The sequence below is a fragment of the Uranotaenia lowii genome, chromosome 2 (assembly GCF_029784155.1).
Source record: "Uranotaenia lowii strain MFRU-FL chromosome 2, ASM2978415v1, whole genome shotgun sequence".
NCBI lineage: Eukaryota > Metazoa > Arthropoda > Insecta > Diptera > Culicidae > Uranotaenia > Uranotaenia lowii.
In genome coordinates, this window is record NC_073692.1 from 80,400,872 (window position 1) to 80,422,773 (window position 21,902).

At 37.6% G+C, this 21,902-nt stretch overlaps 1 protein-coding gene across 1 annotated transcript; it reads left to right on the forward strand.

Annotated features, from left to right (window-relative positions):
* Positions 1–18,343: 18,343 nt before the first annotated feature.
* Positions 18,344–21,101, forward strand: LOC129745825 (valine-rich protein). Its single transcript, XM_055739179.1, has 2 exons — positions 18,344–18,488; positions 19,413–21,101. The coding sequence occupies exons 1-2, from the start codon at positions 18,480–18,482 to the stop codon at positions 20,448–20,450; spliced, it is 1,047 nt and encodes a 348-aa protein (XP_055595154.1). The 5' UTR covers positions 18,344–18,479; the 3' UTR covers positions 20,451–21,101.
* Positions 21,102–21,902: the final 801 nt, after the last annotated feature.

Genomic DNA, 21,902 nt, shown 5'->3' on the forward strand with positions numbered 1-21,902 from the left:
GGAAGTTAAACCCCTAAACCCCCCCCCCCCCCCCCCCCCCCCGTTCGCACGGCCTTGCTCCAAAGGGTGTTTGTCATTTTTTTTTTCATTTTTTGTCATTTTTTTTTCATTTTTTGTCATTTTTTTTAATTTTTTGTCATTTTTTTTCATTTTTTGTCATATTTTTTTCATTTTTTGTCATTTTTGTCATTTTTGTCATTTTTGGATTTTTGTCATTTTTGTCATTTTTGTCATTTTTGTCATTTTTGTCATTTTTGTCATTTTTGTCATTTTTGTCATTTTTGTCATTTTTGTCATTTTTGTCATTTTTGTCATTTTTGTCATTTTTGTCATTTTTGTCATTTTTGTCATTTTTGTCATTTTTGTCATTTTTGTCATTTTTGTCATTTTTGTCATTTTTGTCATTTTTGTCATTTTTGTCATTTTTGTCATTTTTGTCATTTTTGTCATTTTTGTCATTTTTGTCATTTTTGTCATTTTTGTCATTTTTGTCATTTTTGTCATTTTTGTCATTTTTGTCATTTTTGTCATTATTGTCATTTTTGTCATTTTTGTCATTTTTGTCATTTTTGTCATTTTTGTCATTTTTGTCATTTTTGTCATTTTTGTCATTTTTGTCATTTTTGTCATTTTTGTCATTTTTGTCATTTTTGTCATTTTTGTCATTTTTGTCATTTTTGTTATTTTTGTTATTTTTGTTATTTTCGTTATTTTTGTCATTTTTGTCATTTTTGTCATTTTTGTCATTTTTGTCATTTTTGTCATTTTTGTCATTTTTGTCATTTCTGTCATTTTTGTCATTTTTGTCATTTTTGTCATTTTTGTCATTTTTGTCATTTTTGTCATTTTTGTCATTTTTGTCATTTTTGTCATTTTTGTCATTTTTGTCATTTTTGTCATTTTTGTCATTTTTGTCATTTTTGTCATTTTTGTCATTTTTGTCATTTTTGTCATTTTTGTCATTTTTGTCATTTTTGTCATTTTTTGTCATTTTTGTCATTTTTGTCATTTTTGTCATTTTTGTCATTTTTGTCATTTTTGTCATTTTTGTCATTTTTGTCATTTTTGTCATTTTTGTCATTTTTGTCATTTTTGTCATTTTTGTCATTTTTGTCATTTTTGTCATTTTTGTCATTTTTGTCATTTTTGTCATTTTTGTCATTTTTGTCATTTTTGTCATTTTTGTCATTTTTGTCATTTTTGTCATTTTTGTCATTTTTGTCATTTTTGTCATTTTTGTCATTTTTGTCATTTTTGTCATTTTTGTCATTTTTGTCATTTTTGTCATTTTTGTCATTTTTGTCATTTTTGTCATTTTTGTCATTTTTGTCATTTTTGTCATTTTTGTCATTTTTGTCATTTTTGTCATTTTTGTCATTTTTGTCATTTTTGTCATTTTTGTCATTTTTGTCATTTGCTGAAAAAATGTTGACTCCTGCTGAAAACTGCACTTCGGAGCTTTTTGCATAAATTACTTTTTTTAAAGTTAGAAGCATTGATGAATGATGATTTTTTACACAGATTATATTAGTCCGAAGTAAAACACACATTTTTTTTTGTCTGAAATATTTTTTAGTTTTACAAGAAAATGGTCAGCCTAAGTTATTCCCCTTAAACCTCCTAACCACTTTAATCCAATTTTGAAGTTTGAAAACAGGGGCTTGCACTTCTTACCACCAAATAGCTCATTTTCTAAAAATCTTTCCATAGAGAATCTACAATAGAAGTTCACAGAATACAGACCTTTTATTTATAGGGTTCATGTTTTTAAAATGTTTCGAAATTTCTCGTTTAGCCTCAAGTGGAACTTAAATGAGGTAAAGTGAGCTGGGTTTTGCAACAGAATTTGGTGCGTGTTTCGGTTCAAACTTAACGGCAAAAAATTCTGTAGCAGAACCCAATGCTTCCGGTACTGGAGCATTGATCTTGGGGAAATTATGGCTCGTGAAAATTCTACTGAAATTTTCAAAAAAAAAAAAAAAAGTTGAGACAAATTCCTGTTGAAAACATCTGTTTTCTGTGGCTAGGCATGTACCTATCAATCAAAAAAGAAATAACAAAACTGTTAAGCGTTCTATACCTTTCGCTTAAATGCCGGTTTAACCAGCTCATGATAGAAATATTTACGCGCATTACGCAATGCTTTCTCAGCTGATGATGGTTCCACGTTTCGAGGAGCCTCACCTGGCCCAGTTTATAATGCTCTTGCTGCACCGAGCATCTTGCTGCAATAAGAAGTCAGTCGGTTCGATTTGAAGGTGCAAGTTTTTAACATTGGTTTAACACACCTACCCTAGCCGTATTTGTAATGTGGCTGGAAAACATGAAATTGTAGAAAAACTTGTTAGACTATGTTTTTGTCTGTTATTTGCGGAGAAAAACAGGCCGGCCCCGGATCGCTCATGATAATGTGGGTATGTGTGACTTCTGCAATGGATTACAGCCATTTTTGATTGTTAATTTTCACGCACAGGTTAGCGATTAGGTCGATTCTCTGTGGCAATTTGGCAACTACACTGAACTGATTAGCCAGCTATTCTGGTTTTCTCTGTATCTCGTTTTTCGTCTGGTTATTTTTACCGATGCCCACGTGGAGATTTACTTGCGTGACTTGACTGGTGGCTGCACTTGGTGTACTGTTTATTGGGCCTCGTGTTGGCTTCAGCCCAACCAGCTGATCGACGAGGCAGCTCTCCGATCGAGGTAAGTCTCATCGGAATCAACTTTTGGAGGCCAACGGACTAGATTCGATGCGCTTTTTTGGTTTGCTATATTTGACGGGGTTTTTTTTTGCTAGCCACCGATGATCGGTTCCAAATGGCTTGGGGTGAAGCGGAGAGAGAATAAATAGTTTGTTGGCCTCCAAGTCTCATGCCATATGGGGAGCTCTTGAGCCAGGGGCTGTCAGTTGCCAAAGGCATGCAACAATCTCCTCCAAAGACTAATAAATGGCAACGTTAAACGTACATATAGTGCTGCATTATACAGCACCGCAATATGTGTTTGCGTTTATCTTCAATGGGTTCGGTCAATGATTGAGTGCATGGATTAGTGAATGGGAAAAACTGTAACTCGTAAATGGAAGAAAATTGTGTTTATTTTACTTGCACTTTTCTTCGGGCTGTGCGGTTTTCTCAGCTTTGTCTGACATGCAATTGGTTACCAAAGAAGCGGTGCCTTGTCAATCAGCTGGTAGTAATTGAGGTGTGATTCTACACGCTTTTCGAGCGTGAAGCAAAATAAATTGAATCGTTTCCTTAGCCCTTTCGGCTAGCCACACCGGTATAGGTACATCCCAACTCGTGAAACTGAACTTCTCTTCTTCCTGAATTTTTACATTGCAGAGTCGTTCGTTTCTTATTGATTCCGAGTGTCAGTTCAACCGCAACGTTTAACTTGCTAACGTGTAGTTATTTAGTCAGGTTTACTTTCAGTTTTTTAATGGCTAGTTCAACTGCTAGAACATTTCAAGAAGTTCCGATTTTTTTCAAAACATTTGAGAGTCTTTCAGTAACGAAAACGTTAAGATTTTAATAAGAAATACAAATTTAGCATTCATATTACTAACCTGGAGATATATTAATAAACTTAATTTAGAATGTTGAGCTATGGTCAGTGCATTTTGTTTTCATAATTTTAAATTTGTTTTATTCAACTATCTTTTTATGCAACTTCTTAAAATTTATGTAATATCATTAATGTTGTCCTTATGTTATGGCTAACATTTTCACACAATCGAAAAATTAAACTAAGACGTCACTGCCTGGCAATTGTGTGATCATTTTCATCTGCCAATCAACTGACACTTTTCGTTTCGTTCGTCTAATTTGCAAATGTGAAAGATGCTTATCTGGTGGGTTTTTTTTAGAGCCGCTTGGATCTCTGCATCGACAGCTGCTGCAATACGTGTATCTACTAGCTTGCAAAAACGAAGAAAAAAGTATTCACTCGCAGCAATGAAAATTGCAAAAGTAAGACAAATTTTGCAACCAATAATCGTCCACAATGCAGCCTTAGCTTAGCGATCGACGCTTCATAAACGCGATTAGCAATTAGAGTAATGAGCATAGAGCGAATCGGTACAATAATCGTTCCTAGCAGCATATGCTGAGCGATGGAAGGCATCGCTCCAAGGCATCAGAATGGTAGTACAACAACGGCGACGACACTTGCTGTCAGGCCTAGGCTTGGTTAGCCACCGGTAGTTTTTTCTTCGTTGCTAATAAATAGAAAACAGTATAAATAATGAAGTTTGTACTCAGACGCAGCGGTAAGAAGTTTCGTCAAGCGCTCTGCCCATGGCACCAGAATTTTCACTTCTTGAAGGTCTCTTGCAAAAAAGTGACGCAGTTTTGACTGACCCTCAAGAAGCTGCAGTTCATTTCTTCACTATGTGAACTGTTACTGCTGAAAATTAACAGTATTAATCAAAGAGACTAAAGAGACTAAAGAGAGTAAAGAGAGTAAAGAGAATAAATAGAGTAAAGAGAGTAAAGAGAATAAAAGAGAGTAAAGAGAGTAAAGAGACTAAAGAGAGTAAAGAGACTAAAGAGACTAAAGAGACTAAAGAGACTATAGAGACTAAAGAGAGTAAAGAGAGTAAAGAGAGTAAAGAGAGTAAAGAGAGTAAAGAGAATAAAGAGAGTAAAGAGAGTAAAGAGAGTAAAGAGAGTAAAGAGAGTAAAGAGAGTAAATAGAGTAAAGAGAGTAAAGAGACTAAAGAGAGTAAAGAGAGTAAAGAGAGTAAAGAGAGTAAAGAGAGTAAAGAGAGTAAAGAGAATAAAGAGAGTAAAGAGAGTAAAGAGAGTAAAGAGAGTAAAGAGAGTAAAGAGAGTAAAGAGAGTAAAAAGAGTAAAGAGAGTAAAGAGAGTAAAGAGAGTAAAGAGAGTAAAGAGAATAAATAGAGTAAAGAGAGTAAAGAGAATAAAAGAGAGTAAAGAGAGTAAAGAGACTAAAGAGAGTAAAGAGACTAAAGAGACTAAAGAGACTAAAGAGACTATAGAGACTAAAGAGAGTAAAGAGAGTAAAGAGAGTAAAGAGAGTAAAGAGAGTAAAGAGAATAAAGAGAGTAAAGAGAGTAAAGAGAGTAAAGAGAGTAAAGAGAGTAAAGAGAGTAAAGAGAGTAAAGAGAGTAAATAGAGTAAAGAGAGTAAAGAGACTAAAGAGAGTAAAGAGAGTAAAGAGAGTAAAGAGAGTAAAGAGAGTAAAGAGAGTAAAGAGAGTAAAGAGAGTAAAGAGAGAAAAGAGAGTAAAGAGAGTAAAGAGTGTTCAGAGAGTAAAGAGAGTAAAGAGAGTAAAGAGAGTAAAGAGAGTAAAGAGAGTAAAGAGAGTAAAGAGAGTAAAGAGACAAAAGAGAGTAAAGAGAGTAAAGAGAGTAAAGAGAGTGAAGAGAGTAAAGAGAGTAAAGAGAGTAAAGAGAGTAAAGAGACTAAAGAGAATAAAGAGACTAAAGAGACTAAAAGAGTAAAGAGACTAAAGAGACTAAAGAGAGTAAAGAGAGTAAAGAGACTAAAGAGCCTAAAGAGACTAAAGAGACTAAAGAGACTAAAGAGACTAAAGAGACTAAAGAGACTAAAGAGACTAAAGAGACTAAAGAGACTAAAGAGACTAAAGAGACTAAAGAGACTAAAGAGACTAAAGAGACTAAAGAGACTAAAGAGACTAAAGAGACTAAAGAGACTAAAGAGACTAAAGAGACTAAAGAGACTAAAGAGACTAAAGAGACTAAAGAGACTAAAGAGACTCAAGAAACTAAAGAGACTAAAGAGACTAAAGAGACTAAAGAGACTAAAGAGACTAAAGAGACTAAAGAGACTAAAGAGACTAAAGAGACTAAAGAGACTAAAGAGACTAATAACAGTAAAGAGACTAAAGAGACTTAAGAGACTAAAGAGACTAAAAAGACTAAAGAGACTAAACAGACTAAACAGACTAAACAGACTAAACAGACTAAAGAGACTAAAGAGAGTAAAGAGGCTAAAAAGAGTAAAAAGACTAAAGAGACTAAAGAGAGTAAAGAGAGTAAAGAGAGTAAAGAGAGTAAAGGGACTAAAGAGACTAAAGAGATTAAAAAGAGTAAAGAGACTAAAGAGACAAAAGAGAGTAAAGAGAGTAAATAGAGTAAAGAGAGTAAAGAGAGTAAAGAGAGTAAAGAGAGTAAAAAGAGTAAAGAGAGTAAAGAGAGTAAAGAGAGTAAAGAGAGTGAAGAGAATAAATAGAGTAAAGAGAGTAAAGAGAGTAAAAAGAGTAAAGAGAGTAAAGAGAGTAAAGAGAGTAAAGAGAGTAAAGAGAGTAAAGAGAATAAATAGAGTAAAGAGAGTAAAGAGAGTAAGGAGAGTAAATAGAGAGCAAAGAGAGTAAAGAGACTAAAGAGAGTAAAGAGACTAAAGAGACTAAAGAGATTAAAGAGAGCAAAGAGAGTAAAGAGAATAAAAAGAGTTAAGAGAGTAAAGAGAGTAAAGAGAGTAAAGAGAGTAAAGAGAGTAAAGAGAGTAAAGAGAGTAAAGAGAGTAAAGAGACTAAAGAGAGTAAAGAGAGTAAAGAGAGTAAAGAGAGTAAAGAGAGTAAAGAGAGTAAAGAGAATAAAGAGAGTAAAGAGAGTTAAGAGAGTAAAGAGAGTAAAGAGAGTAAAGAGAGTAAAGAGAGTAAAGAGAGTAAAGAGACTAAAGAGACTAAAGAGACTAAAGAGACTAAAGAGATTAAAGAGAGTAAAGAGACTAAAGAGACTAAAGAGACTAAAGAGACTAAAGAGCCTAAAGAGCCTAAAGAGAGTAAAGAGACTAAAGAGACTAAAGAGACTTAAGAGACTTAAGAGACTAAAGAGACTTAAAAGACTAAAGAGACTAAACAGACTAAACAGACTAAACAGACTAAACAGTTAGAGTAAAGAGACTAAAGAGCCTAAAGAGCCTAAAGAGACTAAAGAGACTAAAGAGACTTAAGAGACTGAAGAGACTTAAGAGACTAAAGAGACTAAAGAGACTAAAGAGACTAAAGAGACTCAACAGACTAAGCAGACTAAACAGACTAAACAGTCTAAAGAGACTAAAGAGAGTAAAGAGACTAAAAAGAGTAAAGAGACTAAAGAGACTAAAGAGAGTAAAGAGACTGAAAATAGTAATGAGACTAGAGAGACTAAAGAGACTTAAAAGCGTAAAGAGACTAAAGAGAGTAATGAGACTAAAAAGACTAAATAGACTAAACAGACTAAACAGACTAAAGAGACTAAAGAGACTAAAGAGACTAAACAGACTAAAGAGACTAAAGAGACTAAAGAGACTAAAGAGACTAAAGAGACTAAAGAGACTAAAGAGACTAAAGAGACTAAAGAGACTAAAGAGACTAAAGAGACTAAAGAGACTAAAGAGACTAAAGAGACTAAAGAGACTAAAGAGACTAAAGAGACTAAAGAGATTAAAGAGACTAAAGAGACTAAAGAGACTAAAGAGACTAAAGAGACTAAAGAGACTAAAGAGACTAAAGAGACTAAAGAGACTAAAGAGACTAAAGAGACTAAAGAGACTAAAGAGACTAAAGAGACTAAAGAGACTAAAGAGACTAAAGAGACTAAAGAGACTAAAGAGACTAAAGAGACTAAAGAGACTAAAGAGACTAAAGAGACTAAAGAGACTAAAGAGACTAAAGAGACTAAAGAGACTAAAGAGACTCAAGAAACTAAAGAGACTAAAGAGACTAAAGAGACTAAAGAGACTAAAGAGACTAAAGAGACTAAAGAGACTAAAGAGACTAAAGAGACTAAAGAGACTAATAACAGTAAAGAGACTAAAGAGACTTAAGAGACTAAAGAGACTAAAAAGACTAAAGAGACTAAACAGACTAAACAGACTAAACAGACTAAACAGACTAAAGAGACTAAAGAGAGTAAAGAGGCTAAAAAGAGTAAAAAGACTAAAGAGACTAAAGAGAGTAAAGAGAGTAAAGAGAGTAAAGAGAGTAAAGGGACTAAAGAGACTAAAGAGATTAAAAAGAGTAAAGAGACTAAAGAGACAAAAGAGAGTAAAGAGAGTAAATAGAGTAAAGAGAGTAAAGAGAGTAAAGAGAGTAAAGAGAGTAAAAAGAGTAAAGAGAGTAAAGAGAGTAAAGAGAGTAAAGAGAGTAAAGAGAGTGAAGAGAATAAATAGAGTAAAGAGAGTAAAGAGAGTAAAAAGAGTAAAGAGAGTAAAGAGAGTAAAGAGAGTAAAGAGAGTAAAGAGAGTAAAGAGAATAAATAGAGTAAAGAGAGTAAAGAGAGTAAGGAGAGTAAATAGAGAGCAAAGAGAGTAAAGAGACTAAAGAGAGTAAAGAGACTAAAGAGACTAAAGAGACTAAAGAGAGCAAAGAGAGTAAAGAGAATAAAAAGAGTTAAGAGAGTAAAGAGAGTAAAGAGAGTAAAGAGAGTAAAGAGAGTAAAGAGAGTAAAGAGAGTAAAGAGACTAAAGAGAGTAAAGAGAGTAAAGAGAGTAAAGAGAGTAAAGAGAGTAAAGAGAGTAAAGAGAATAAAGAGAGTAAAGAGAGTTAAGAGAGTAAAGAGAGTAAAGAGAGTAAAGAGAGTAAAGAGAGTAAAGAGAGTAAAGAGACTAAAGAGACTAAAGAGACTAAAGAGACTAAAGAGATTAAAGAGAGTAAAGAGACTAAAGAGACTAAAGAGACTAAAGAGACTAAAGAGCCTAAAGAGCCTAAAGAGAGTAAAGAGACTAAAGAGACTAAAGAGACTTAAGAGACTTAAGAGACTAAAGAGACTTAAAAGACTAAAGAGACTAAACAGACTAAACAGACTAAACAGACTAAACAGTTAGAGTAAAGAGACTAAAGAGCCTAAAGAGCCTAAAGAGACTAAAGAGACTAAAGAGACTTAAGAGACTGAAGAGACTTAAGAGACTAAAGAGACTAAAGAGACTAAAGAGACTAAAGAGACTCAACAGACTAAGCAGACTAAACAGACTAAACAGTCTAAAGAGACTAAAGAGAGTAAAGAGACTAAAAAGAGTAAAGAGACTAAAGAGACTAAAGAGAGTAAAGAGACTGAAAATAGTAATGAGACTAGAGAGACTAAAGAGACTTAAAAGCGTAAAGAGACTAAAGAGAGTAATGAGACTAAAAAGACTAAATAGACTAAACAGACTAAACAGACTAAAGAGACTAAAGAGACTAAAGAGACTAAACAGACTAAAGAGACTAAAGAGACTAAAGAGACTAAAGAGACTAAAGAGACTAAAGAGATTAAAGAGACTAAAGAGACTAAAGAGACTAAAGAGACTAATGAGACTAAAGAGACTAAAGAGACTAAAGAGACTAAAGAGACTAAAGAGACTAAAAAGAGTAAAGAGACTAAAGAGAGTAAAGAAACTAAAGAGAGTAAAGGGAGTAAAGAGACTAAAGAGACTAAAGAGACTTAAGAGACTAAAGAGACTAAAGAGACTAAAGAGACTAAAGAGACTAAAGAGACTAAAGAGACTAAAGAGACTAAAGAGACTAAAGAGACTAAAGAGACTAAAGAGACTAAAGAGACTAAAGAGACTAAAGAGACTTAAGAGATTAAAGAGACTAAAAAGACTAAAGAGACTAAACAGACTAAACAGACTAAACAGACTAAACAGACTAAACAGACTAAAGAGACTAAAGAGACTAAAGAGACTAAAGAGACTAAAGAGACTAAAGAGACTAAAGAGACTAAAGAGACTAAAGAGACTAAAGAGACTAAAGAGACTAAAGAGACTAAAGAGACTAAAGAGACTAAAGAGACTAAAGAGACTAAAGAGACTAAAGAGACTAAAGAGAATAAAGAGACTAAAGAGACTAAAGAGACTAAAGAGACTTAAGAGACTAGAGAGACTAGAGAGACTAAAAAGACTAAAGAGACTAAACAGACTAAAGAGACTAAACAGACTAAAGAGACTAAAGAGACTTAAGAGACTGAAGAGACTTAACAAACTATTTAATTAGATTGTAAAGACTAAAGAGACTGAAGAGACTACAGAGACTTAAAAGACTAAAGACACCTAAGAGAATAAAGAAACCTGAGCTGTCTCTTAAGAGACTGAAATAAAATCAGCAATTCAGAAGGTATTCAAATTTATCCGTTGTTTTAATGAAACCTTTTGGTTTAACATAATATCTTCCTGATCCAATTTAAAAACCTAATTCATATTATATTTCAAGATAATTTGTAAAAAGTATTCCATCAATATTGATCAACTACGAATTTCAGTCCATATTACAGTTCAAACCACATAAAAAAATTATGTTTGAAGGTATTTCTAGCTAAAAAATATATAGTTAAACCCTTTTGAATAGGTTCATTTTTAAATTTGCGCGTGAACATACCCGAGATGACCTTCAACTGTCAGTCCCAAACGTTCGTCTAAATATGACACGAATGGCCGAAACGTTATGTCACGGTAAGTTGCTATTCCCATCTGCGATTTTTGTCGGTCGTGTGAAAAATGTTATTCGATTAGGTACTGGCGCGACAGAATAACCAGAGGCGAAACATAGTTATTATTGGTCGGCTGGTGATCATTGCAGTCAAAACTAACGGATGATCGTTTGGAGCCGGACCGTCAATCTTCAAAAATCTTGCACCCTCGGAATCCATTGTTTAATTAAGTTCAAGGTAGACAGTTGCAGATGGGCCTCCGTTAATATTGAATGATGACTCTATTTGGTGCAGTTTTGCATTTTACTTCGAGAAGGGTTTCTTGAAATTCGAGGCAGGAAACAATAAAACGATGTGATCGATAGAATCGTAAAGTCTTATACTCTGAGTCGGAAACGATCATGATAGTTAAATGTATGTGATTTTCTTTATATCGACACTGACCGAAAACACCCGTCCTAGCCAAATTGTTGTTTCGAGAAAACTGCTTCCTCGCTTCCTTGGGAAAATGAATGAAAATTTATGCGCTTGACGATTAACTACCGTAACCAATAATTGTGGTCTTGCGGTGGAAGCTATCAATGGTCAATTTTGAGAGGCAGTCGATCGAATAGTTTTTTGTGTGATTACTTCCGTACCAACTGGAATTTGAGGCTTTTACAACTCGCACTGTACAGCGTTCAATAAACCTTGACGAAAATTGGTAATTAGTAACACGTTTTGAAGTTTTCTTGGCTTTGACCAAAATAGATAGCATTAAGGTGTATGGTATAGGTAATACAGGGTTACAGCATTTTTAGGCCTATGTATTTTTTTTTTTTTTTGTTTCGATTATAGTCGTTTTACCATCTTTATGGCATTCGCGACTTTATCAACGTTGCAGTTGGCGGATCGTTATTGAAAAACTATCCGGTACAACTGTGTTCGATATTTACTCTTGGGCTCGAACTCGTGGACATCGGCTCAGGAGACAACAGACTTGCCAACTGAGCTATATCACAAGCCCTAGGCCTATGTATCAAAAACTGGTTTTGAAAGGAATTTAATACCAAAATTTCCAATGATGTTTAATTTTCATTAAAACCTTAAGAATTCATAATAATAATGTATTGTAAATAATGTATAGCCAGCTATATCTGATTCAGCAGGCATCCTATTCCATGAACCTTAAATGTTACTTAGATAAAAACACATGCGGGTTCTAGGAAAGATTCATGGGACAGCCTTGTTTACCCGTTACTCTAAACTGTTATTTAGGGTCTTTGAAGTTTGGGAAGAAACTGGGAGGTCGAAGCAGTTTATAAATGGGCTAGGTCATTTTGCCAAAAGACGCTACGCCCAAGACCTTTCGGCCTAACATCATTTGACCGAAGGGGATGTTCTGCTTAAAAGCCATAAAACCAAATGGATTGTTGAGCAGTATGTTATTAAGCTGAAGGTCATAGGGTCGAATGGATGCTAGGATGATGAGCCGAATAGACGTTAGGGCAAATGGGCGATATGTCGAATGGACTATAAGCACGGAGGCTAGGCCGAATGGTCGTTAAGTCAAAAGGGCGCTAGGTCGATATGGACGCTAGGCCGGATTTGAGGCCATATGAATGAGCGTTAGGCCGCATGGACAATAATACTGCATGGACTACAGAATTAATGCGAGTGTCGAGAAATGTCCAATCGGTCTAGCATTCATTTGGCTCAGAATTCTTTCAGCCTAACGTTTATTCGACCTAACGGCAAGCGATCCAGTGTTTGTTTTGTACAGCTTCCGTGCGGCCTAGCATCGAAGAATGTTGAAACGGTCTAGAGTCCATTTATTATAGCGTTTAAAGGCCTGACGTTTATTCGGCTTAACGTTCATTAATTTTATTTACATAGTTTTACGTCTCACGACATAACTTGATGAACATAATTCCTAAATTCATTGATTGCTACCTAGATGCTAGAAAGGTCAGATTGTACTAACGATTGCTTATCATCGCTTACAAGCTACTTGGCTTTCGGACATTTTCTTTCATCGTGAGAGCAGAGGCATATTCTAGGATGTCACAACCACCTCGCTCGTTTCGCCCCTGGTCGTCTCGTTCCTAACGTCTTGAATTCTCGCAACACCTCCTGCCCAACGTATCCGGCCAGCCTTCACCACCCTCTGGATACTGGGATCGCCGTAGAGTCGCGCGAGCTCGTGGTTCATTCTTCGCCTCTACACTCCGTTCTCCTGTACGCCACCAAAGATGGTTCTAAACACTCGACGCTCGAATGCTCCAAGTGTACGCAGGTCCACCTCGAGCAATATCCATGTCTCATGCCCGTAGAGAATAACCGGTCTAATGAGCGTCATGTACAGGTTACACTTCGTGCGAAGGCTAAGTCTTCTCGACCGCAATTGCTTGTGGAATCCATAGTAGGCACGACTTCCGCTGATCATTCGTCGCTGGATCTCACGACTGGTGTCACTCGGATCTGCAGGCCAGCATATAGGGTAAAAGACTTATTTTGGACCAGAGGACCTATTTTGGACCACCTTGTGTAGCTCTCTTACAAAGCATTCAATAATGAAAAAAATAAGTGCATTACATTAAGTGCCCGGGCTTCAACAATATTTGCTTAAAAATTTCATTTTTATTTGTTTTATAATAGAGCTAGACAAGGTGGTCCAAAATTGGTCTTCCGGTCCAAAATAAGGCCGTTACCCTACTTCGTCTTGGACGTATTAGTCATTAACCCAATCCTTCCTGTTTTCCTCCAGATTTCCTCCACCGCCGTACCCCACATTTTGCCACACCGGTCGTGCAATAACACCTTCTAGCGCCACGTTGAACATCATGCATGATAGACCATCGCTTTCTCGAAGCCCCTTGCGTGATTTGAATGAACTCGACAATTCACCCGAAATCCACACACAGCACTGCGTTCCATCCATCGTCGCCTAGATCAGTCTGGTCAGCTTCCCGAAAAGGCGTTCTCGTCTATGGTTATAGTTCGTCACGGTCTGTCGTGTCGTATGCGGCTTTGAAGTCGATGAAAAGATGGTGCGCAGGGGTGTTCACGGCATTTTTGGAGGACATGCCGTAGTGTATAGATCTAGTCCGCCGTAGATCATCCCTCCATGAAGCTGGTCAGATGAATTTGTTTGCTTGTGGTATTTGGCGGCGGAGTAGGATTCGGGACAGCACTTTGTAAGCGGCATTTAGGACAGAGATTGCTCGATAGTTCTCACAGTCCAATTCGTCGCCCTTCTTGTAGATGGGGGGGTATATTACCCCCTCCGGTAGCTGTTCTGTGTCCCAGATCCGGACCATCAACCGGTGTAGGCAATCGGTCAACTTTTTTTTTTGTAATTTCTTAGTTTGAAACGGCTCATACCTTGAGGCCTCAAGGAGCCAAACTCGTTTTTTTTTTTTTTTTTGTAAATTATTTATTTGAAACGGCTCATACCTTTAGGCTTTAAGGAGCCAAACTCGTTTTGTTTGATTACAATTGTGTACTTAGATCTAGTTCACTTTTTTTTTTTTTTGAAGAAAAAGAAAGATAGAAAGGGAAATATGAAAATAAAGAGAATTATAGTCGAAGATCGATAGCTTTTAGGAAAAGGTATATCTCGAACATATAGTCCAAGTCCATCATACCTAATACATCCCTCACTGGAACGTCGGGTGGTTTTCCTCGGGCCCGAAGGGAATAGCCAAACTCGTTTGTATGTTTACAGTTGTTTGCTCAGGTCTACATCACTTTATCACTTTTTTTTCACTTTTTGAAGAGAACAGGAAATAGATAGGGCAATATAAAAATGAAAAGAATTGTAGACGAAGATCAATAGCTTCTAGGAAAAGGTATGTATATTTCAAACATCAATGTCTATCTCAGCTAGTACATCTCTTACTGGGGTAAAGGTGGTTTTCCTCGGGCCTGAAGGGAGTCTATTAAATTCGCTCTAGCGGCCAGGTGGGCCTCATATGACCAAACGATATACTCGATGTCGTGGTAACCTTGGCCACAGCCACACAAATTGCTGTCAGCAATATTTATACGATAGAGTACCGCGTCCAAGGAATAATAATTGGGCATGAGACGGGAAAATATACGAATATAATCTCAACTCAGGTGCAATCTATTAAACCAGGGCTTAAGGCTAACCCTTGGGATAATCGAGTGGAGCCACCGACCCAACTCATCCTCGACCCATCTGCGTTGCCATTAGAGTTTTTCCGAGCCAAAAAGTAGAGTTCGTTGTGAAGACGATTACACGCTGGTAAATGTTGCCTTCCAAAGTCTTGATAAAGAGGTCAATATATCTCGTATCTTTTTGAGGAAATACGGCGTGAGATTTCCTGGTCTTATTGAGCGGATCGCTTCAACAGAGCTGAGACTATCAGTTAAAATAAAGTAATGTTCAACAGGTTGTGTGGCGATACAATCCAAGGCCCAATGAATAACAGCTAACTCTGCTATATACACAGAGAATAATGACTCGAGGCTGTAAGAGGCGCTAGATTTCTCGTTGAACACTCCAAATCCCGTTGATTACTCTATCAGGGATCCATCGGTAAAGAACATTTTTTCAGCATCGACGTGTCTATATTTAGCTTCGAAAATTTGTTGAATAAAAACTGAACGGTGCCTGTCCGGGATTCTATGGATTTCATTCTGCATAGACAAATCAAATTGAACAGAAGAATTATCGTAGTTAGGGCTGCAAAAATGAGTTGGAGAGTACGAAGAAGGGTTTGCCTGCATTGGCATGAAGATGTGGTATATAGACATAAATCTGGTTTGAAGATTTTGCTCTAGTACTTACTTACTTAATTTTCCCGCGCCGATCGTCCGGTCCCTCCGGTGACCTCCACTGTTGACGATTCGGAGCCAGCGTCTTCACTCATTCCCAGTAAAGATTCTCGTCGACAGTTCGGATTTCGGCAGTTAGGCTTCGCCGCCACGAGTTTCTGGGTCTGCCTCTGCTTCGATGTCCTTCTGGATTCCATTCAAGCGCCTCTCTGCAAATCTCGTTCTCATCTTTTCGCAGCGTGTGCCCTATCTATCTCCAATTACGTTCCCGAATCTCGCTTTCTAGCGCTCTTTGATGACACTGGCGATGTAGTTCCTCATTTGAGACCAGTTGCCAGGCCACCAAGCGCGGATGATATTCCGCAGGCAGCGGTTTACTAATATTTGCAGTTTTCGCGTCGTCACCGCATATCTGCACCAAGTTTTGCACCCGTACAGAAATACGGATTTGACGTTTGAGTTAAAATTCGAATTTTCGTTCGTAGAGATATCTGACGTGACACTCGCAAATGCAAATCGGGCTTTTTTCGATGTCTTTCTTGGTACCACCATCAGGCGTTATCCGGCTACCAAGATACTGAAAGAACTTCACTTTCTCAACTTGTTGCCCAGCTACCATGAAACTGGAGGGATTTTCTGTGTTGATTTCCATCGACTTGGTCTTTCCGACATTGACTTTGAGACCTGCTGCCTTGGAGCTTTCGGTAATGTCGTCGAGATTGCTCTGCATATCCGGTTGTGTTTGGACAAAACAATATCGTCTGCCATGTCAAGGTCGTTCAGTTGCTCATTAATTGAAGGATTCCACGGCAATCTTCGGTTCGGTGCTCAGTCGATCGATCCAGAAAGAATCTCAGCCATTATGATTAGAAAAAGTAGCGGTGATGAGATACGACCTTGACTCACTCCAGCAGTTACCAGAATGGGATCGAACAAGACACCGTCGTGCAAAACCTTGCACGAAAATGTCTTCGATGAGATGAGATGGACTAGTTTCTCTGGGACTCCTCGTCGTCTTAGAGCCACCCAGATGTTTTCATGGTTAAGTCGGTTAAATGCTTTTTTAAAATTAACGAACACTAGCAGGAGAGATTCCTGGAATCCGTTGATTTGTTTCAGTATGATTCGTAGCTTTGTTATATGGTCCACACATGATCGTCCGGGTCGGAATCCAGCTTGTTGCCGTCGTAGAGTAGCGTCGATTTTCTCCTGAATCCTGTTCAGGATCACTTTGCAGAGTACTTTGAGGGTTGTACAGATCAACGTTATGCCTCGCTAGATACCGCACTCCGTCATGTCTCCTGTCTTCGGGACCTTTACAAGGATACCCTGCATCCAGTCGGCCGGGAATGTTGCAGTATCCCAAATGTCAGCGAAAAGACGGTGCAACATTTGTGCTGAAAAGGCTTGGTAAGCTTTCAGCATTTCAGCCGGGATGCAATCGATCCCAAGTGCTTTGTTGTATTTCATGTCAACTTCTTATATAATTTATTAAAATTTAAAACTACTTTAAAACATCAATTTTTGCGTGAGCTTTCATTACGTCGTTTGAAACAGCTTAAGAATTCACAGAAAACTATTGCAAAAGTTATCAAAACAACTTTTAAATTTGTATTTCACACATAGAATATGCTATCCAGACTACAAATTTTCTGATTGGAAAAAAGTTGTAACTAGTTTATGTCTGTTTTGTATTTTTTGATATAAAACTGTATGTTTACATTTTTCCATACGACTTAATGAAAGCTCACGCGAGAATTATCTTATTTCGGAATTTGGCTTTTGGAAGCATCAAAATATTATTTCAAATTACATAAATCTCAAAACTTATTTGAATAAAAATGAACAAACAAAGAAAATATTATTTGAAGAAGGCTGGTGTTGTAGTATTTTCATGAAAATAATCCAATCCAAACCTCTCTCATTCGACTTTTGCTGATTTTGATTAATTTAAATTAATTTTAATGCATTTTAGGCATTTTTGTTTTCAGTAAAATTTTAGTAAAAGTGTGATTTTTTCTTGATAATGATTTTACGATATTATTGGTAAAAAGAAGCGAACTTTCTTTATTAAGTCAAATTTATACTTTGAAAGTAACGAACTAGAACTTTTTTTCAACTCAAGCTCCTATGAAGTATTAAACAATAATTAACATACAACATTTTAAGAGAACTTAAACATATTTTCTAATTCTGAAAGCCAAGAAGTCATACGGCAAAGAAAAAAAAAGCCTTTGCCCCGGGCAATTTGTTTTGTTCTTGACAAGAATGTACACAGCAATAAAAATGGTTTGTATGAGAATCATAAGGACGTGAATCGATTTGCAACATCACAGAACCCATTAACCATATTTTCCGGTTGCATATACCAACATCGTTTTAATCCAATTAATGTCAAGACTTATACGCTTTCCAAAGACGCCGGCAAATTAGCTCGCTGTGGGCCACAGTCAATCGGCATCAGCTGAGCAGCACTTTGTTAGCATAGCAAAAGAACTAATAATCCCATTTTTGTCTCTATGAGCTTGAATCGAAAGCTAGTTTTTGGGCTTTTATGTTCGACCTGAGGGTAGGTAATGGGTTTACACAAAAAATTAGTTCTACGTGAAACGAGCCATGAATAGAGTTAGCCCATCATGTTGGTTTGTTTAGAATAAGAATAGTCTCGAGCCCTGCACAGCGTCAAATCCGATTCATCCGAGAGGCGCAGAAATTGAGCGGCCACCATAATGTTGCCGGTACTAAATACCCACGAAGACTGTCTACTAGAAACATCGATCGGTGCGGATGCCCATTCTCTTGTGCCGCTATGAAGTTCTCGTCCTGCTGGCTGAGCGATCATCTGGCCGATCGCTGCTCATTACGAGCAAAGAGGCGCCTCGTGTGGTTTGTTGTTATTGTTGTTTTGTTTTTTTTTTTCTGTCTTTCAGAAACCAAGGCGTTTGTTTCTCGCGCTCATGTTGTTGATGTGTGGGGTACCTACAGCAGCCGCCTGTTGACTACTCTGGTGTGAATAATATAGGCTATCGCGATGGGAGATTGCGACGCTACTGCGCTAGCCAGCAAACGCGAGGCGAAAGTTTCTTCATGGTGGTTGAAGTTTTTCTTCAGCCCTGGCTCAGCGGCTCAGCGTCGTCGTCGAATGCGCTCTTCTGCTTCTTGGAGGTCCCTCGCGGTTTGCTGCTGAGGGTCTCTCGCGCGCCGCCTGAGGTGGGTGGGGATCGATGTGCTTTTCCCGAGTCACTATTTATACTCGATGTAGTGGATTTTTCAAACCAGTACCTACTTTGGTCTCGCTTGTTCTATACACCTGAAGTGCACAATGCGAATGGTATGTGACTTAGTATTATTCTTAAGTGAATTTGATCGTGTTCAAAAAGTTCTGCAAAATGGGGCAAAGATTTAACGGCAACAGGTTTTGGGTTGTGAAACAGAGAACAAAAAATTGCAAAATGAAACGAGTGGAACTTAATCATACAGCTTGTGATGAAATCAATCAAAGCATAGCATCAAAACACGTGTGTGGCAACAAGTGGCTTGCAGCAACAATTAAAAAGCTTGTCTTGAGGAGGGTTTCGAAAATCAATTATGAATCAATGTTTGGAATAATCATCGTAGCTGTTGGCAGATGGCGATGGATTAGCTAATCGAAAGGACTGTCGATCTGTTGGTGCAATCGGAAAGAGAAAGATCCAGAATTGATTACTTGTTTAGTGATAAAGTGAATCAAAGTATCGCTGAAATCAACCTGAACGGCAACAACTTTTACATTCACAAATATTGAAGACTGGAGTTTGTGAAAAGTTTATCGATCCTGATCTTAAAATTAGATCTGTTTCTCGTTCAAAGATGATCTGACATTCGTTGGAGTGTTCTTGCTGCTTAATAATTTCAACGATTGAAATCTGTTGAGCTATTACAATTAGTCATTATAAGAATTAAATATCCAATATTTAACAGTTTCAACACTATTGGATTATTAAAATATGTTTTTTTGTACTCAAAATTATTACAGAACTGAGTGTTTTAGTTTAGTGTTTTTATTTTTTTGCATAATATGAAGCATTTTTTCAAAATGTTATCACTTGGAACTCCCTTCAAAACGAATAACTTCATTTAGTAACGAAAACGATAACTTTCCTTGTTGACACACAATATTAGGCTCTTGGAGTGAATAGCTTGAACGTTCATTTTCCAAACAAAAACAATTTATAAACAAAACTACATAAACATTCTTCTTCGATTCCCGTTGCAGATTATTGTTCCTTGTTGTCTTGCCCTATTTGTGGCACTCGTCACATGCGAGGGTACTGCTGCAGAGGAGAAGAAAGTAGAAGACACTGAAGTTGAGGCCAAGGAATCGCAGAATGTAGAGAAACGTGGACTATACGGTTCCATTGGCGATTTCGGGCACGATTTCGGAGGTCATGATTTCGGAGGCCACCACCATCATGAACACCATGAACACATCAAGACTGTAACCATCGAAAAGAAGGTCCCGGTTCCATACACCGTGGAGAAGCACGTTCCTTACACCGTGGAAAAGAAGGTACCTTATGAAGTCAAGGTCCCAATCCCACAACCCTACATCGTGGAGAAGAAGGTCCCGGTCCATGTTAAGGAAGTTGTTAAATACCCAGTCCATGTGCCAGCCCCTTACACCGTAGAAAAGAAGGTCCCCTATGAAGTGAAGTACCATGTCGACAAGCCTTATGAAGTCAAGGTCCCAGTCCCAGCTCCTTACACCGTCGAAAAGAAGGTTCCGTATGAAGTTAAGGTCCCAGTTCCAGTGCCGTACACCGTCGAAAAGAAGGTCCCATACGAAGTCAAGTACGAGGTTCCAGTACCAAAGCCATACACCGTCATCAAGAAGGTCCCATATGAAGTCAAGGTCCCAGTTGACAAGCCTTACAAGGTCGAAGTTGAGAAGCCATACCCAGTTGAGGTGCCCAAGCCATACCCAGTTGTGGTAGAGAAGAAGGTTCCATATGAAGTCAAGGTCCCAGTCGACAAACCATACAAGGTTGAGGTGCCCAAGCCATACAAGGTTGAAGTCAAGGTTCCAGTCCCATCTCCGTACATCGTTGAGAAGAAGGTTCCTTACACCGTCGAGAAGCCAGTCCCCTATGAGGTTAAGGTCCCAATTGACAAGCCGTACCCAGTCTACAAGGAAGTCAAGGTCCCAGTTGAGAAGGAGGTTCCATACCCAGTGAAGGTCCCAGTTCATGTACCAGTCCATGTGCACAAAGAAGAACATCATGATCATTCCTTTGAGCACCACTACCACCACTAAACTATTTAGATCACTCTCCCAGATTCCCATCCCGTAAAATTCCTGTAAATCCCGTCTGAACTGAACTGACCCCGCCTGTTTTTTCAGCATGTTCAACGTTCCTCCTGTTTTTGTTTCGCAGTGTTACGAACAAATCCAAACCAATTATTTCATAAATTTGTGATCTTAAATGTAGTTGTTAAAGCGAGCAATATCGTAGAGAGTGTTGACTTCTTAGAGCACGGTCCGCCAAATTGTGGCGGATGTATTCGAGAAGTAAATCCGTTGTTAATTATTGTTTTTATGAATACTTGTACGAGCGTTACGAGAGAAACGAAGTCTTCTTTTCCCCCCCTAAATATACATCGAAAACGGTTTTTGACCTATAGCCATGACCTTTGGAAATAACTGAAAGCTTGAACCAAATGATGTTTTTTTGTTTGTGTTGCATATGAATCCCCAAAATATTCCCAAAAACCTGCTTATGATGTAAAATTGATCAAATTTCTTTACATTCAGGTCACCGCCGGGTGACATAACATGTGATATCAATCTTTTATTTTCGAACTGATGTATTAAAAATGATAAACTGTGAATAAAAGATCCTGTAAAAATGTCAAACTTTTGATCATTTTTACGGCATAAAAATATAACAATCATAAAGTATTAAAACTTCATTCATACCATATCTGAAAGAAAACTCCCTCAAATCAAAGTTGGATTGACCATTGCAGATAATAAGTCTGCGTTTGATAGATTGGGTCACTAATGGGAACAGGTTGTGCATATCTCTTTCGGATCTTGCTCAAACCGGTTCATGATCGATTGAGTCAACACCTGCCGGTGCTACCTGTGTTAACAACATAATAACAGAGTCATAAATTAAAATTTGCAGAGTTACATAAAAATAAAAACATACTTACGTGGTCTCGATAGGAGTTCGATAAACTCTCCACCCCGAAGTCACCCAATGCGAAGAGAATGTTTTGTACTGCACAATGTTTGAAACTGTGTCATACACGCATAGTTCGAACCAAGTGACGAAATTGGAGCAAACTGGTCGATTGTTGAAGGTGGATTAACTCAGCTGCGCAAGAATCGCCATTCACCCAACCGGTACACCTACCGAGCATACTATGTAAACCTGGGTGACGACATGAGAAAATCTATCCTTTCATTATTCGGTTGATGAACTCGAGTGTGCCGCAAGACTCAGACACACCATAATCGGGGTATGAAATGTAAGTCAAGCATTTATTGGGCAAACTTTTGAAGGTCTATCTGCAACTTCGATCGGCAACCTTGTACTCACTTATGCTGCAGCTACTTATGTGGATATGTGGAAAAAAGTTCAGCTGAATGGCGTTCGAGCACGTTGCCGGCTAACTGAGGCACGCACGAGTTATTTGAAGCGTGTAATGGTGAATCGTTTGCCGTTTGATGAGAGTTTGGAAGCCGTCCAACCGATACAGA